Source organism: Triplophysa dalaica, chromosome 20 (genome assembly GCF_015846415.1).
Source record: "Triplophysa dalaica isolate WHDGS20190420 chromosome 20, ASM1584641v1, whole genome shotgun sequence".
Taxonomy (NCBI): Eukaryota; Metazoa; Chordata; class Actinopteri; order Cypriniformes; family Nemacheilidae; genus Triplophysa; species Triplophysa dalaica.
Window position 1 is genome coordinate 18,163,443 of NC_079561.1, and position 14,199 is coordinate 18,177,641.

Genomic DNA, 14,199 nt, shown 5'->3' on the forward strand with positions numbered 1-14,199 from the left:
TTCACCTCATACCGTTTGCTGGTCTCAGGTGGTTTATTTAAACTCCCAGCGAGGGCAATATGGTGTTCAGCTGGTTTGGCTGTCTGGCCAGCTGCTTTTTCATCCTGACCAGAGGCCAAAACCATGCTAAAACAATCAAACAAGGTCATCCAGACCAGATTTATGGCCAGCAAACCAGCAAAGTATAGCTCAAAATACAGTTAAATAACTTCTTGTTGTTTCCACAACACTATGATGAATATCTCATTCCCTCTCTGGCAGCCGTGCAGCATGGCTCCATCTCCTCTATCAGCACAGGCTGGAAAATATCTGGAGACGTGATTAGAAGAGAAACACGTGACCATTGTGGCACACAATGATGCTTGTAGAGTGAGTGAGAGAGCGAGCAACAGACTATTCTTTCGTGGTGGGTTTTGAGGTGCCGGACAACCATCACTACCCTTAAAGTGTTGGTGATCACATTATGGCTAGTTGTCATTGAAAAATTATGACCATGGCTATATCTCCAAAACTTGCTGCATGCTTATTTCTATAACACTTTGTATACTTTATGATGATTTTTATGGCCAAGTGTTGTTTCCTTTCAACATGCCCAGTATCCTTCAATTAATGAATAAATGAATGCTTGAATGTTGCTTTAAACTCCAGCTGAATGCCACCTATGAGTCAGCCATGTACTTTAAACCTCACATTAAACGCACAACAAATCACGCGCAAGTTCATGTCTGAAGAGTCGTTCAACTTGGATGCGTGGATTGCACAGACCGGTTTCGACTACCCTCTTTATGATCGTGAGCGTGACTGCGTGCTGGTTGCGGGAGCCCGCACGGGTTCGAATCCTCCCCGCGTGCAGAACTGTTTTTGTAGCTCGTGACGCGTTCATGGCATACGGAGACGTGTTTGACGCGTGGGCTATTACGACATTGATGTTTTAGACTTTCTTTGTTTCTGAGGATAGACTTCATCGAATCGTTTTGTATGATCCACAGTGTACGACATTTTATGTGAGGGATTTAACGCGGTAAGGTTTTTCTTCTAGTGACTTTGTGAGGACGCAAAGATCTTTACGCGGAAAAGCAATCTTGGAAAACGCCAGTGATTTCGGGAATGTTTGGATACGACGCCTCCACTTAAAGCGATGTATGTTTTTTCATTATGCTTCGCTGATAATTTATTTATTTTAACATCTTGCGTTTTTGTAGCTCAGCTGATGAAGCATTGCGTTAAAACGTAAAGGTCATGGGTTCGATTCCAAAGAATGCAAATAAACAGAATACACTGTACAGAGTCTTTGGTTTAAAGCGTCTGTCAGATGCATAAATGTAAAAATATGGTTCGATGTGCTTCGTTACTTACAAGGGCATGAACGTTCACCCCACAGCGAACTAATCGTTTCGTACTGATGCCCGAGGAAACCAACATTTGGATAAATTGAAGTTTTGAGCAAACGCACCCACGGTGATGCCGGAGGTCACTTCCAACAGAAGCGGCTGGAGTCCAGAAGCATTATGTTTTTATGCAACACCACAGCCATCAAAGACTGGAGCTTTTTTCTTTCACAAATATTGCCTCTTGTGAACAAATCCGGGGGTTTGGTCCATCAGAGCATGGGTCGGGTGGAGGCGGTGACGAGCACCATGGTGACCGCGCTGGAGCCCGACCTGAGCGGCGTAAGCGCCAGTCACCCGCCGCTAGACACTAACCACACGTCCGGGATGGAGCACGTTTTCCAGTATTCGTACTCTGAGAGTGACCTCCAGTTCACGGACAACAGGACCCCGCCGAGGGGCTCTATCCAGCTGCCCAAAGCGGTGCTCTACCTGGTCATGGCCGCGCTGGTGGTGGTGGCTGTGGCTTACGCCATCGTGGGGCACCTGTTGAAGGACCTCGTGCATGAGTTTGTAGGTGAGTGCATTCTGAAAATGTGTTTTTTTTGGGGGAAATCTTACTGCAAACCTTGTAAGTTACACATATTTTTTAGTTACACGGTTTTTCTGGCTACATGTGAAGTTGATGCGTGTTTGGTGTGTTGTTTGTTACCATTTTGTACGTCAGAAACTTTGCTATGAAGTCTCATTCATTTATTACTTGGATACACTGACCCGACTCATAAAAAATGCATTTAATTTTAATGTCATTATTAATGCAACCTCATGTTTTTCCAAACCTGTATTTCTTCAGAAAATTTAAAAATATAATTTAATGGTTGTTCAAGCACATTATGACCTCCTATATGGTTTACACTTCCGTCAGAATGAAAACTACATGTTGGTGACAACCAAATGAAAGCACTTCTTGTTTTTTTCAAAGACCTTGACATGTAGCTCAAGCACTCAACAGTCCGTAGGGATTTCTCCAAAATCACTAGATACAACACGCACTCATGTTTTCTGCATGTGCTCTGTGCATTTGTGCTCATCCTGGGAGGTGTAAATGTGAAGATATTTTTGGTGAGATCCTACTGGTTGTATTTCTCTCTCCAGGGTCAGACAAAAAAGCTCTTTCTCGTGCTCTCTCTCTCTCCATATGCCATGGCAAGCATAAGTATTACTGTTACACATTTTTACAAATACAGGTTTAAGTCTTGGACTGATTTCTCAAATTATTTTTGCTTCTTGAGAAGATGTTTGTACACGATGTAGGCCATAACCATGCAAAAATAATTGCCTATATTGGAGGAAAGCCTGATATTTTCTCTCTCTTTCTCTGATTCTCAAAATCTGATTGGCATTAGCTCATGTGCGGGAAGTTTAAATGACATCACAGTTCTCTGCTTATCATTCACTTTGTTTTGCACATGCCCTTCAGTCTTAGTTGGAGCTTGGAGGGGCCGAAGGCTGCTCTCATATCAGCTCATCTTAATTCCAGGATGCTGGAGCTTTCTGAGTCAAAGGCAAATGCGCTTACCGCAGCCTTTGGCACAGTGTTGCTGAGGGTGTCTGTCACGGCTCCAAACAAATAAAGGGTTCAGTTTGATATCAAACTGGATGATAGGGATTAGACTACTCCGATAATACAAATAATTGCTTTAATGAATAGATCAGCTAATAATGAAAATCTTCATAATTTGTTCACCCTTGTGTCGTGTCATGTCATACTTTATGTATATGAAGTCCTTTAGCAGAACACAAACAAATAATTTTATATTAAATATCTTTCTAACGTAGATCAAAATGGGCAAGCTCCAAAAAGCACAAGCATCCATCATTGAGGTAATCTGGTTTATTATATGTCTTCGAAAGCAAGACTAAATGATTTTGGAAGAAAACGATTCATATTTAAATCATATTTAGTGGTTGAAATATCAATATACAGCACACTTAGTATACAAAGTACAGATCAGCATGGCTAGTTGTAATATGGTGCTACATTGGTTGTCTCATTGGCATGTCACGTGACTAGTTGTCATATCGTTGCTGTCCTTCTGAAACCTCGTATCTCCATATTTTATATTTTTTGCCATAAATTATTATTATAAGTCAGAAATCTAAGGAATAAAAGTATTAAAAGTGATAATCAACTTTTGACAACATAGTATTTAATCATTTAAAAAGCACAATGTTTTTTCCACTTCCGGAAAAACAGCTGTAGTGGAGTAGGCGGGGCGAGACCGGTGAGTAATTGTGAATGAGCGCCAGCTGTGCGCGCACCGGTCTCGAATCCCGTAGGCGATAGGGAGCATATAAGAGAACGAGCGACCGGACCGTCGAGGAGAGAGGACCGGGCCCGAACATGTTTTATGGTTGTATGTATGGTTTACTTCCGTGTTTTTGGTTTGTGATTTGTGATTTGTTTTGTTCGCCGGCTGCCGGCTGTTTTTGTTTATATTAAAACTTTATTTAAATGTCTGCCGGTTCCCGTCTCCTTCCTTCATTTTAATGAACCTTGCTACAACAGCGTATTTGGACATACCAGGTTATAGAAGGACAGTGACGATATGCATGTTTTGTTAACATTTTTGTATTTTGGTGAACTAGTCCTTTACTAAACCAAAATAAAGGTTTTATTATCAGACAACAGCATGGGGTCAGAAATACTATTTATTGTGCTCTGCAATACTCAAGTTAATTATTTGAATATTTATATTCAACTGTCTCCAGAAAGCTTCATATAACTTTTTTTCAACTTCTATTTTTTAAAAATGGACACATTGTTTGAGCCACAGTCCTGCTTTTCATTAAAAAGAAACTTTAAAATAAGACATGGCTATTTATAACTTACTTTGTCCTTTAATGATAATGTGTGAATAATTCTAGAATATTTAGGTTAAACTCAAAGTATTTGCATGTCATTTTATTGGTTATCAGTTAAGTGTATGTCTAAATGCATTACGTATGACTACATTGATTATTGTGACATTTCTCTATACTGTCCTACATCAACAGATAAAGTGTTGTTGTTTATTGATTTTGTGACACATAACGTTTTGAGTGCCTATAAATTTATATTAAATAAATGATAATCTGTGTCCATAACAGAATACAGTCTTTCAGACAGAAGCTCCTTTTTCATGATAAGGAAAAGAATTCATCAATTTATCCTCTTTCCTATATGAACCATAATCTTCATGTTTGTCTCTCACCAGAGTGGGTGTTTGCGCCACGTTCTAATGACAGACAGAGCAAGAGTGAAGTAAACTGCATTAGTATGAATGAAATGAGTGAACTGTCTCATCCGGTGGACTCACACTGCATCACTTACAATCACTCAGAAACCCAGAGAACCCTAAAGCCAGAAGAACTGGTGGTCACCATTAATGAAACCTCACAACCACCACGTGAAGCTCAATCCGGAACATAATAAAAGAAAAGGATCTGTTTGGATTCAGTCTTTATGATGAGGAGAAATGCAGATTTGCTACAGGTTGATCAGCGTCTGTGATGTTGAGGGTCATCACGTTGAAGTCATGTGATCTTCGGCAGAAGGTTCGTCATGGGATAAAGAAACGTGAGGAATGCGACTTTAAAGGAACTTAAACCATTCACTAATAACGTACTGTATATCACACACTCTATGAACTTCTGACAACTCTTTATTGGAGTGCTGAGAGAGACCTTACATTTCCAAAAGGATATGGACATGGAGAAAAGAGACATCCTTCAGTCTTGTCACGTAATATTGTAGATTTTTTTCTTGTTTTGTGGAGACACGCACTGTGAATCTGTAATAGTGTTCCTCTGTTATCCATTTCATACTACTAACTGATTCCTTCCACTTTGCAGATATTGAATGTTCTGGACCACTTTGTAGTTCTTGCAGTTACTCACAAATCACTTTTAAGTTTTCTCGAAAAAAGAATGAAAATACTACTGAACTGCTGGCAAAGTGTTCCTTGAAATGTCAGATATAAAGATCACTCAGACAAATGGAGAAAACAAATATTATGTGTTCTGTAATTAAAGTAAACACCACACACTCAAAATATAAATTTCAGTTAGAATATAACAGTTAAATACACACATAAATTATATCTATATGCCGTCATATTCTTTTAAAGATTCATTCATTTGTTTACTTCACAAATAAGGGCTATAAGTTCAGGTTTCATTGTAAATAGTTTCTTCTCTGCTTTTGTCAACAGAGATTTGAATTTGTTAATCCTTACAATATTTTGTAAATCAAAGTAGATTTGCGAAATGGGTTTGTTAACATATAAACTCAATTGTTTTCAACTTGCAAAAGAAAGGGTATAAAAATGACATCATTGTTAATTAGATTAGCACAGATTTACTGAAACAATATGTAGTTTTCTCTGTCCACTTTTCCATGTACTTGTGTTTTTAAGGATTGTTTTGATCTCTGTTGCCAAACTGTAATGACCTGTCACATACAAAACACAATGCAAACAAACTGTTATGTTGTAATACATTTGTCTGGTTAAGTCTCAAACGTCATGTAACAATAATGGAAAAGATGTTCAAAAGATGTTTTTTTTTCCTGTTATGTACGTTCTAAACATTACATAAAAACACACTTTATAAACGTGTGACGTAATATTTCTCTAAAAATGAACTTGCCCGAGCCCATCAACATTTTCCCATTTATATTATTCAATATCAAATTAACACAAAACCGAAAAAATGCTCTTTACAAGTCTTACGCATATGAACTAATATTGAAGTATATCTGTAGGCTTTAAGGAAAGACACACCGACCTATTTTTGTAGTTACACTGAACTTTTTTAAATTAAAGCGCTTCCGACGTGTAGTTAAGAGCACGGGTCGCGTGACTCTTTTTTAACCAATCACATCTCAGTATGTATAAGCGCCACCTACTCCAAACAATGTACATTTTATTTTAGATTATTCTTCATTAGTTAAAATCTACTCGCTTGCCCGAGAAAACCTGCTTACACTAGTATTATCAAAATTACACGTATTAACTCGCGAAATGTCCTGGTTGGACTGAATAGGCGGAGTCGAAGGCGGGGTCCGGGGATGTTGTTACGTCAAGACAACAATGACATTCAGCTTTACATTATTTGATCGACGTTATGTACATACAAAGCAGTAAGTACAAATCTGGACTTACATCTGTGAAATAGGTTGTAATTTGACAAATCCTGGGTTTGCTTTTTTTATTGTTGACTTGTAAACTCTTTTTAGTTTTAGTAGCTCTCTGCGCGCATGTCTTTAGGTGTGTGTTTGACTTTATGACATGCGATACTGCGCATGTATGATTTCTAGGCATCGCGTGCGATTCGGCATCATTGCTTTTGAACAGTCAACACACGGTTCTCTTGTGCTATTGTTTACAGGGCAAATGGGAAATAAAGAAGTTCATATTGCTTTACCCGACGAACACTCACTTGCAAACAGTCTATGTTACGTTACATTTTAAAGAATGTCGAACGCTACGTGTTATCTATTGCATGGCATTGATAGCTGAAAAAAAACCAATAAACTTTACTGCTGTTTATCCTATAGCCTATATTGCGTTGTATATAGGGTAGATGCTGATGAATGTATGCAAGCAATGGAGAGCAGATTAGATGTATTGTATAAACTTATTATATGAGTTTTATGTTGTTTAGTTGACGTGGTGCGTGCGTGCGTGCGTGCGTGCGTAGACAGGTTTAGCTGTAACTTATGTATTAGGGCCAATGTCCTCCTCACTAACAATGCAATATAATGACAGCCTCACCCAGTAGATAAAACGGATCATAAATTGACCAAATCATATTTTTTGGGTTTAGAGCAATGCAGTGGTCACTTCACCAGCCACGTAAATAATAACTTGTAATCTTAAGTTTAGAATTTTAATTATACTAAAAACATAGTCAGTTATTCAATTCTTATATATCGATTCCTTCGGTTTGGGGTTTTATTTTTCTGATGTTTGAATGTATAAAATGTATAATACATTTCTATATTTCATAAAATGCCACAAAATCTGTGGCCCCCTGGAACCATCTTGGGGTCCCCCCAGGGGCAGTGGCCCCCAGTTTGAGAACCACTGGTTTAGAGGATTGAAAATAGAAGTCAAAGAGATGACATGTTTAATGTTCAAATGTTTAACACATACTTGTTTATTTGAGTCCAGTCCACTCCACTGTGGTCTAATGTAAAGGAATGTAGGCGAAACTGCTAGACCAAATGAAGGGAAGATTCTGGGAGATCCACATATTAAAATATATGATAGACATGTTTTTTTCCCAACAACCATGTTTTTTACCCAACAACTTGTACTTGATAATACAGTTAAGGTATATAAACAATTCCAGACAAAGAGCTAAAGTGTAGTTTCCTTTAAATATTTATCTAAACATTGATTGTAGGAATCTAGACCGTTGCCATACATGCATATCAGGTACAATAGATGCTGTGCCAAAATTCATAACATATAGCGTTTAAAAGCTCAAGGACTTTGTATAATTTCTCACGTGACTTGATTTATTAAGTATGAGTTCCTCATTGAGACCTGCATGATTAAAAGTGTTTCCCTTCTACCTAACTCGATGTCCTGGTTATCCATGAAAGGTAGGTACCTCAGGAATATTGTTCTTGAATCTTATAAACTGAGAGAGAGGAAAACACTTTCCCAGATTTACCAGGCATCATTAAAATGATTCATAGATTCCCCAGACACACATAATTGCCTTCTGAATATAATATGTGCAAATGTTATCTATGCTATAGACATTCGCATGATGGTCATTCAAAGTTCTTCATGAGTGTATTATTTCTGACGTTTGAATCAGCCAGGATGACATCAGTGTTGCAGACCATGTCGCAGCTGATAGGCGAGTGGTTGGATGTACAAGGAATCCTTATATTTCTGTGTGTTCTACTGTTCGTGAAACATCTGCGTGATGTTTACTTGAGGAACTTGCCGCCCGGTCCCTTCCCTCTGCCATTTATTGGAAACCTGCTGGATGTAGGCTTTAAAGATCCACTTGGCTCCTTTCAGAGGGTTTGTATCTGTGCTTCACACTACTGTGACCTCAAAAAGTATTGTAATGTTGTATCATATGTAATGCAGTTTTATTTTCAAGCCAGCTTGTGAATATGAAATCGTGAATTTACAGCATGTGTTTTGTCAGATATCTGAGCAGTATGGAGACGTATGCACGGTTTTCTTCGGAAGCAAACCTTTTATTATGTTGACTGGATACAAGAACTTCAAGGAGGCCTTTGTGGAACGGGCAGACATCTTCACGGACCGGCCGTCGTTCCCTATAAGCGAAAGGCTCAGTGAGGGAAAAGGTACAGAATGGGTTAAAACCGCAGCCTTCACCACAATATTCACACAATCTCAACAACTAATTTTAATCTCCTTCGTTTCCATAGGTCTGTTCATGACTAGCGGGCACATGTGGCGTCAGCAGAGGCGGTTTGCTCTGTCCACACTGAAGTACTTCGGCGTGGGGAAGAAAACTCTAGAAAACGCTATCTTGCAAGAGTGTCGCTTTCTCAGTGATACCATACGGACTGAACGAGGTCAGAGAGCAACATTTCACTACCAGACACCAGATTTCTTTTTACTAGCTGTGATAGTAATTTACCAAAAAAAGCTGATCTATGGAGATGTAATTTTGCCTGTTTTGAAGGGTCGCAGGTGCACACTGACCTCTACAGTCCAACATGTGCATGTGCATGTGCAAGTGTCTTTTATGAAGGTCAAATATGTTAAGATGCCATGGGTTTTTTAATCCCTATCGGTTCAATTTTAGCTTCTATTGTATTGCTAAGTGTTACTTTATATATAACATTTTAACAAACATATCTCTTCAAGTAAAACGGATTTAAATATGAATGACTCATCTTGCAGCACATTGATTTTCGCTCTGTGATGAGTATGTCATTTTGAATACCATATGACTGTCAGGTCACTAAAGCCTTTTTTTTAACCTGCATACATGAAGAACATTGCACTTATCAAGCCGTTTTTTAAAAAGCCACCTGACAGTTGATATTTTCCTATGTTTTATTAATAAATATATTTGAGAACGTCCTGTAAGTTTAAAGCATGTCAGTTTTTTATCATTTTATTTTTTATATTTGCATATTTCTCATAGCATTACAGAAAACCCTTGTTGTTCTAGGTTTGCCCTACAATCCTCACCGTGTTTTGGTCAGCTCTGTGTCCAACATTATCTGTGGCTTAATGTTCGGTCACAGGTTTGAGTATGATGACCATAACTTCCATTTGATGCAGAAGTACATCGACGACATCCTACAGCTTCCAATCTCTACCTGGGGTCGGGTATGATTTTATTTTATTAACCCAAACAGACCCTCAATCTCGATATGCCAGTCCAGAACCACTTACTTAAACTTTACTATTACTGGATGTTTTTAGAATATGTTGTTGTTGCCGATTGGATTCAGGTTTGCTTTTTTTTTTTTTTACAGTTATATGATCAGTTTCCCACCCTGATGTCGTTGCTGCCTGGAAAGCATCAGACTGCATTTGCCAGCATGTCTAAACTTAAGCCCTTTATTCAGGAGGAAATCCGGAAACATAAAGAGGATAGAGATCCATTTAACCCCAGAGATTACATTGACTGTTATCTGGATGAAATTGAAGTTGTGGGTTTGTCCACTAGCAGGATATCATCACGTATTTGAATTCCTTTAGGAGGGTTTTTGGGACTTTTATCAGTAGCAAGGACACCCTTTTGTTTGTGCATGTCCGTGACCTCTTTTATAAATAATTGTGTTGCACATTATACACCAGATTTGAAGGGTTATACATTTACATACTGTATAAAAGTGTCTGCACAAGTCTAGCAGCATGTTCATGTTGGAGGAAATAGCATCTGCCTAATGCACAAATGAGACCTGTAGTAAGGTTTAAAGGAAACGAAGCAGGCCGAGGTCGGTTTTAACTGGGTTTATTTCAGTTAATCTCACGAACATAAAAAATCATGAAGCCACTTTCGTGCCGAATCTCTCGCTCTCTCCGAGGTTTGATGCAGTTCCCAGCAGTAGTCCTTCTCTCTCTCCTAGTTTCTGCTTCCCAGCATGTTTTTATGCTCCCCAACGCCACTTACTGCTCCCCAACGCCTAATCACCGCTCGTCTCCCAGCTCTCTCTCCGGCTGTAGACCTCGCTGAACCATGCCCCCCTGCCACAAGACCATTTATGTAATTTAAAGTTGTTGTATTTAATTTGTTGTTTGCTCATGGTGTGAATAAGCCGTCAAACATTGTGCTGTGAAAAGTTAGTCTAAGTGTAATCTTTTTCTGTTTTATTTTTCTACAGTGTAATGACAGGGAGGCCGAATTCACGGAGGAGAACCTGATCTACTGTGCGGTGGATTTATTTGCAGCGGGGACAGAAACAACCTCCAACACTCTCAACTGGGGTTTACTCTTCATAGTTAAAAATCCAAAAGTGCAAGGTGGGATTTGATTTTGATCATTTATTTTTTGAAAGACAAAGTGATATGTTAAGGACTTGAATAAAATGGCAGCATTGTTATTTTAGTTGCACACAGAGTTTGGTAAATCTATCGAAATTTAGATTTAAGCTGCATCTAGCGGTGAGGTTGTGAATTGCAACCAATGGCTCAGTCCGCCACCCACCCCTCCCTTAGATGTTATCATGTTTTCGCTTCTTTGCAGCAGTAACAGTTTGTCTGTTTAGCTCTAAGGTAGAAACATCATGATGAATTCAATGTTAGGGGACCTGCAGTGTGTTTAGATAAAAAAATAAAGCTTCATAAGGTCTTTATACACCTCTAAAGTCATAGTTATGTATAATATATTGCATTTCTGTCAATAGATCATCTTTAATGTTCCATACTGCCCCTATAATATAGTCTGTTGACATAAGCAGTCCTTGTTGCAGTACTTGGTAAAAGTAAAAAGTATTATATATGTCCCAATGTCGTTTCAGATGTTAGTTTTGTTTTTGCAATCTACATTTTTACATCCTTTATATTCTTCTAGAGAAAGTCCAGTCTGAGATTGATCAGGTTATCGGACAGACGCGGCAGCCAGTGATGGATGACAGGATACACCTTCCATACACGTACGCCGTTATCCATGAAATCCAGAGGGTTGCAAACATCATTACCATCACTCCTCCACGAGTGGCCAACAAGGACATTAGAGTGGCTGGACATCTCATTCCTAAGGTCTGTACAATGTTACGTATGCATTTTATAGGATTTGTGGGACTGAAGGTCATTGTCGTGAATACATTCTCTGACAGGGTGTGGTAGTGTTTCCCTTGCTAAAGCCAATCCTAGAGGACAAGAATGAGTACAGCACACCACTCGAGTTCAACCCCGCACACTTCCTGGATGAAAATGGCAAATTTTTGAAGAAGGAAAACTTCATACCATTTTCAATAGGTAAGATGAAGAATGCACATACTGAAGTATTTAGAAATTTGCATCTTTAATCTCTTACTGTGGTTAATGATAATAATAGGTATGAATATGTTTATCATATTTTACAGGTAAGAGGATGTGTCCAGGTGAGCAGCTGGCACGTATGGAGCTCTTCCTCTTCTTCACCTCTCTGATGCAGAATTTTACCTTCCTGCCTGTTGAGGGTCAAACACTGAATGTGAAAAGAACGATTAGTGTCTCGGTCGCACCTGAACCCTTCAACATACGAGCTATTCCTCGATGATGTCCAGTTTTTTATTATTCAAGACTGCAGAATCACACGAAGTCTTGTCAAACCAGTAGATGGCGCCATACGGTTTCTCACAGACTCATTATGATTCCCATTTCATCTACTTGTATCATGCACTAAAAGGACATACTCGTTTTTGTTTAAGGAAATATACATACTTTTTGAGTATGTAGCAAGAGGACAAACTAACTTGTAACAGAGGTGAACCTGGAAGGCGCATCAATGTACAACTCAGACTTACATTTCAGCTTTTCGTCATTTATTATTTGTCACCCTGGATCACAAAACCAGTCTTAAGTAGCACAGGAACATTTTTAGTAAAAGACAAAAATACATTGTATTGGTCAAAAATATAAAATTTTCTTTTATGCCAAAAATGATTAGGATGTTAAGTAAAGATCATGTTCCATGAAGCTTCCATGAATTTCCTACCTTAAATGTTTTTAACTTTATTATGGTGAGTGGATGGCCTGCCACATTGCCCCTGATTAACAACTTCAAAGGCCATTTTCTCAATATATATATTTTTTTGCACTCTCAGATTACAGAGTTTTAAATGGTTGTATCTCAACCAGATATTGTCCTATTCTAACAACTACATCTTCAACATACATCAATAGAACCTTTATTTATAACGCTTTCAGATTAGATAAAAATCTCAATTTCGAAAAATTGATACCATAAAATTGCTTTTGTTGTACAGGGTCACATTTCAGTATATTTGGGTTTATCAAATTTATCTCATGAAATAAAAAAACTTGCTTACTTTTTGCCTGTGACATTATCAATAGACAGTGAATTGCCCTACATTACATGAATACGTTTATAAACGAAACAAAACCATTTTACTGCTTAATGTACATCAGAAACAATTTTCATATATTGATGAAATGAAAAAAGGACACACAATGGCAGCAAATCTCATTACAAAGGTCAGAAATCCAATGAACACACTGCTACTTCTATACATTATGCATTTGACCGCCATTGCTGACCCTCATTTATGCAACGCTCTCACGGCAAGCAAAATGTGATGATGGGTACAAAGGTTTCCCACATTTCCTTTTGTTAGAGTGCTGTAAAATAATGAAGCAACATCTTAATCAGTTGTAGCCGACTTGAGCAGTTTGATGCCACTGCTTAAATAACCCGATGAGATTATGGAAGTCCTCTGAGGAGCGATATCATTTAAGTAGAATTACTGTATTTTAAAGGCTAGTGAATTCGGAGGACAAATCAGGACGTCTGAACTCGGTGCTAAGTGAGTACATTTATTTGTTGCGTTTTATCTTTATTAGAGGTCCTCAAGTATTGTGAACAATAAATGAACAATTATACCTAGCTGAACAGAAAAAATGTATGTAATAAAGTAATGAGATTTTTCCGCTGGTTTATAAACCCGTCTTATTTAAATATCAGTAAGCTTTTTGACAAAAATGGCATTTTATTGAAACCGCATAATATGTCGTGTGAAGCTATTGGTATTTTTATTATAAAGCAATAAAAAATCAATGTCAAAGCTATGAAATCAGCTGGTGTATCTGAGATAGTGTAATTGCTTTATCTGTAACATACTATCATTCAAGTCATTTCCCAAGTTAATATATCACTTATTATAATTAATTTGTTGCTTTATGTTTATTGCTTCATTTAGTCAGTTCATATATTACTTATTTTATTTGTCTTATTTCTGTAATGGTGTATCAGGGTCAGATAAGTTTGTCTTATAGCTCTAAGATTCGACAGCCATGGAAATGAATAATTGCCACAACCTACTTGTTGTTTGTTTGGCAATTAATTTAAATAATGTTTTTATTAAGTAAGCTCAACAGTGCCGGTCATTTCACACAAGGTGGAAAGTACCAGTTTAGGGCTAAAATACACACACAAGAGACTGTTGCTCAGATTTAGCCCAGATTTTCAGTCTGGACTTGTTGCAGAAAGTCTGTGCCGGTCTGCAGATTTGATCAGTTACTGTGTTTCTATCTGAAACTTTCAAAAAGTCTGCAAGTGTTTGATGTCTATATTTGAAAAACTCTGTTCCGATTTAAAAGTCTTGTACTGTATTCCAGCCATTAGCTCTAATATCAAGCTTTACAAGGACGTG

At 38.0% G+C, this 14,199-nt stretch overlaps 2 protein-coding genes across 4 annotated transcripts; both read left to right on the forward strand.

The window, feature by feature from the left end:
* The first annotated feature begins 963 nt into the window (after window positions 1-963).
* On the forward strand, window positions 964-5,975 carry LOC130408973 (uncharacterized). Its single transcript, XM_056732517.1, has 2 exons — window positions 964-1,905; window positions 4,586-5,975. Exons 1-2 carry the CDS (start codon window positions 1,509-1,511, stop codon window positions 4,798-4,800), a joined length of 612 nt encoding a protein of 203 aa, XP_056588495.1. The 5' UTR covers window positions 964-1,508; the 3' UTR covers window positions 4,801-5,975.
* A 317-nt stretch (window positions 5,976-6,292) lies between these two features.
* On the forward strand, window positions 6,293-12,911 carry LOC130408970 (cytochrome P450 2J4-like). Of its 3 annotated transcripts, none has more exons than XM_056732514.1 (10): window positions 6,293-6,510; window positions 8,206-8,413; window positions 8,544-8,706; window positions 8,791-8,940; window positions 9,546-9,706; window positions 9,856-10,032; window positions 10,708-10,846; window positions 11,397-11,584; window positions 11,662-11,803; window positions 11,911-12,911. In XM_056732514.1, the coding sequence occupies exons 1-10, from the start codon at window positions 6,461-6,463 to the stop codon at window positions 12,084-12,086; spliced, it is 1,554 nt and encodes a 517-aa protein (XP_056588492.1). In that variant the 5' UTR covers window positions 6,293-6,460; the 3' UTR covers window positions 12,087-12,911. The 3 variants fall into 3 exon arrangements, with proteins under 3 accessions (XP_056588492.1, XP_056588493.1, XP_056588491.1); XM_056732515.1 differs by having other exon boundaries at window positions 6,455-6,510; window positions 8,202-8,413; XM_056732513.1 differs by lacking the exon at window positions 6,293-6,510 and having other exon boundaries at window positions 8,038-8,413.
* The last annotated feature ends 1,288 nt before the right edge of the window (window positions 12,912-14,199 follow it).

Excerpts from the sequence above, each read along its gene's own strand:
- LOC130408973 (XM_056732517.1), top strand. The coding sequence starts at position 1,509 with ATGTTTTTATGCAACACCACAGCCATCAAAGACTGGAGCTTTTTTCTT. Across the intron at positions 1,906-4,585 it reads CCTCGTGCATGAGTTTGTAG|AGTGGGTGTTTGCGCCACGT; the intron begins GTGAGTGCATTC and ends GTCTCTCACCAG.
- LOC130408970 (XM_056732513.1), top strand. The coding sequence starts at position 8,114 with ATGTGCAAATGTTATCTATGCTATAGACATTCGCATGATGGTCATTCA. Across the intron at positions 10,033-10,707 it reads ATCTGGATGAAATTGAAGTT|TGTAATGACAGGGAGGCCGA; the intron begins GTGGGTTTGTCC and ends ATTTTTCTACAG. Across the intron at positions 11,585-11,661 it reads CTGGACATCTCATTCCTAAG|GGTGTGGTAGTGTTTCCCTT; the intron begins GTCTGTACAATG and ends ATTCTCTGACAG.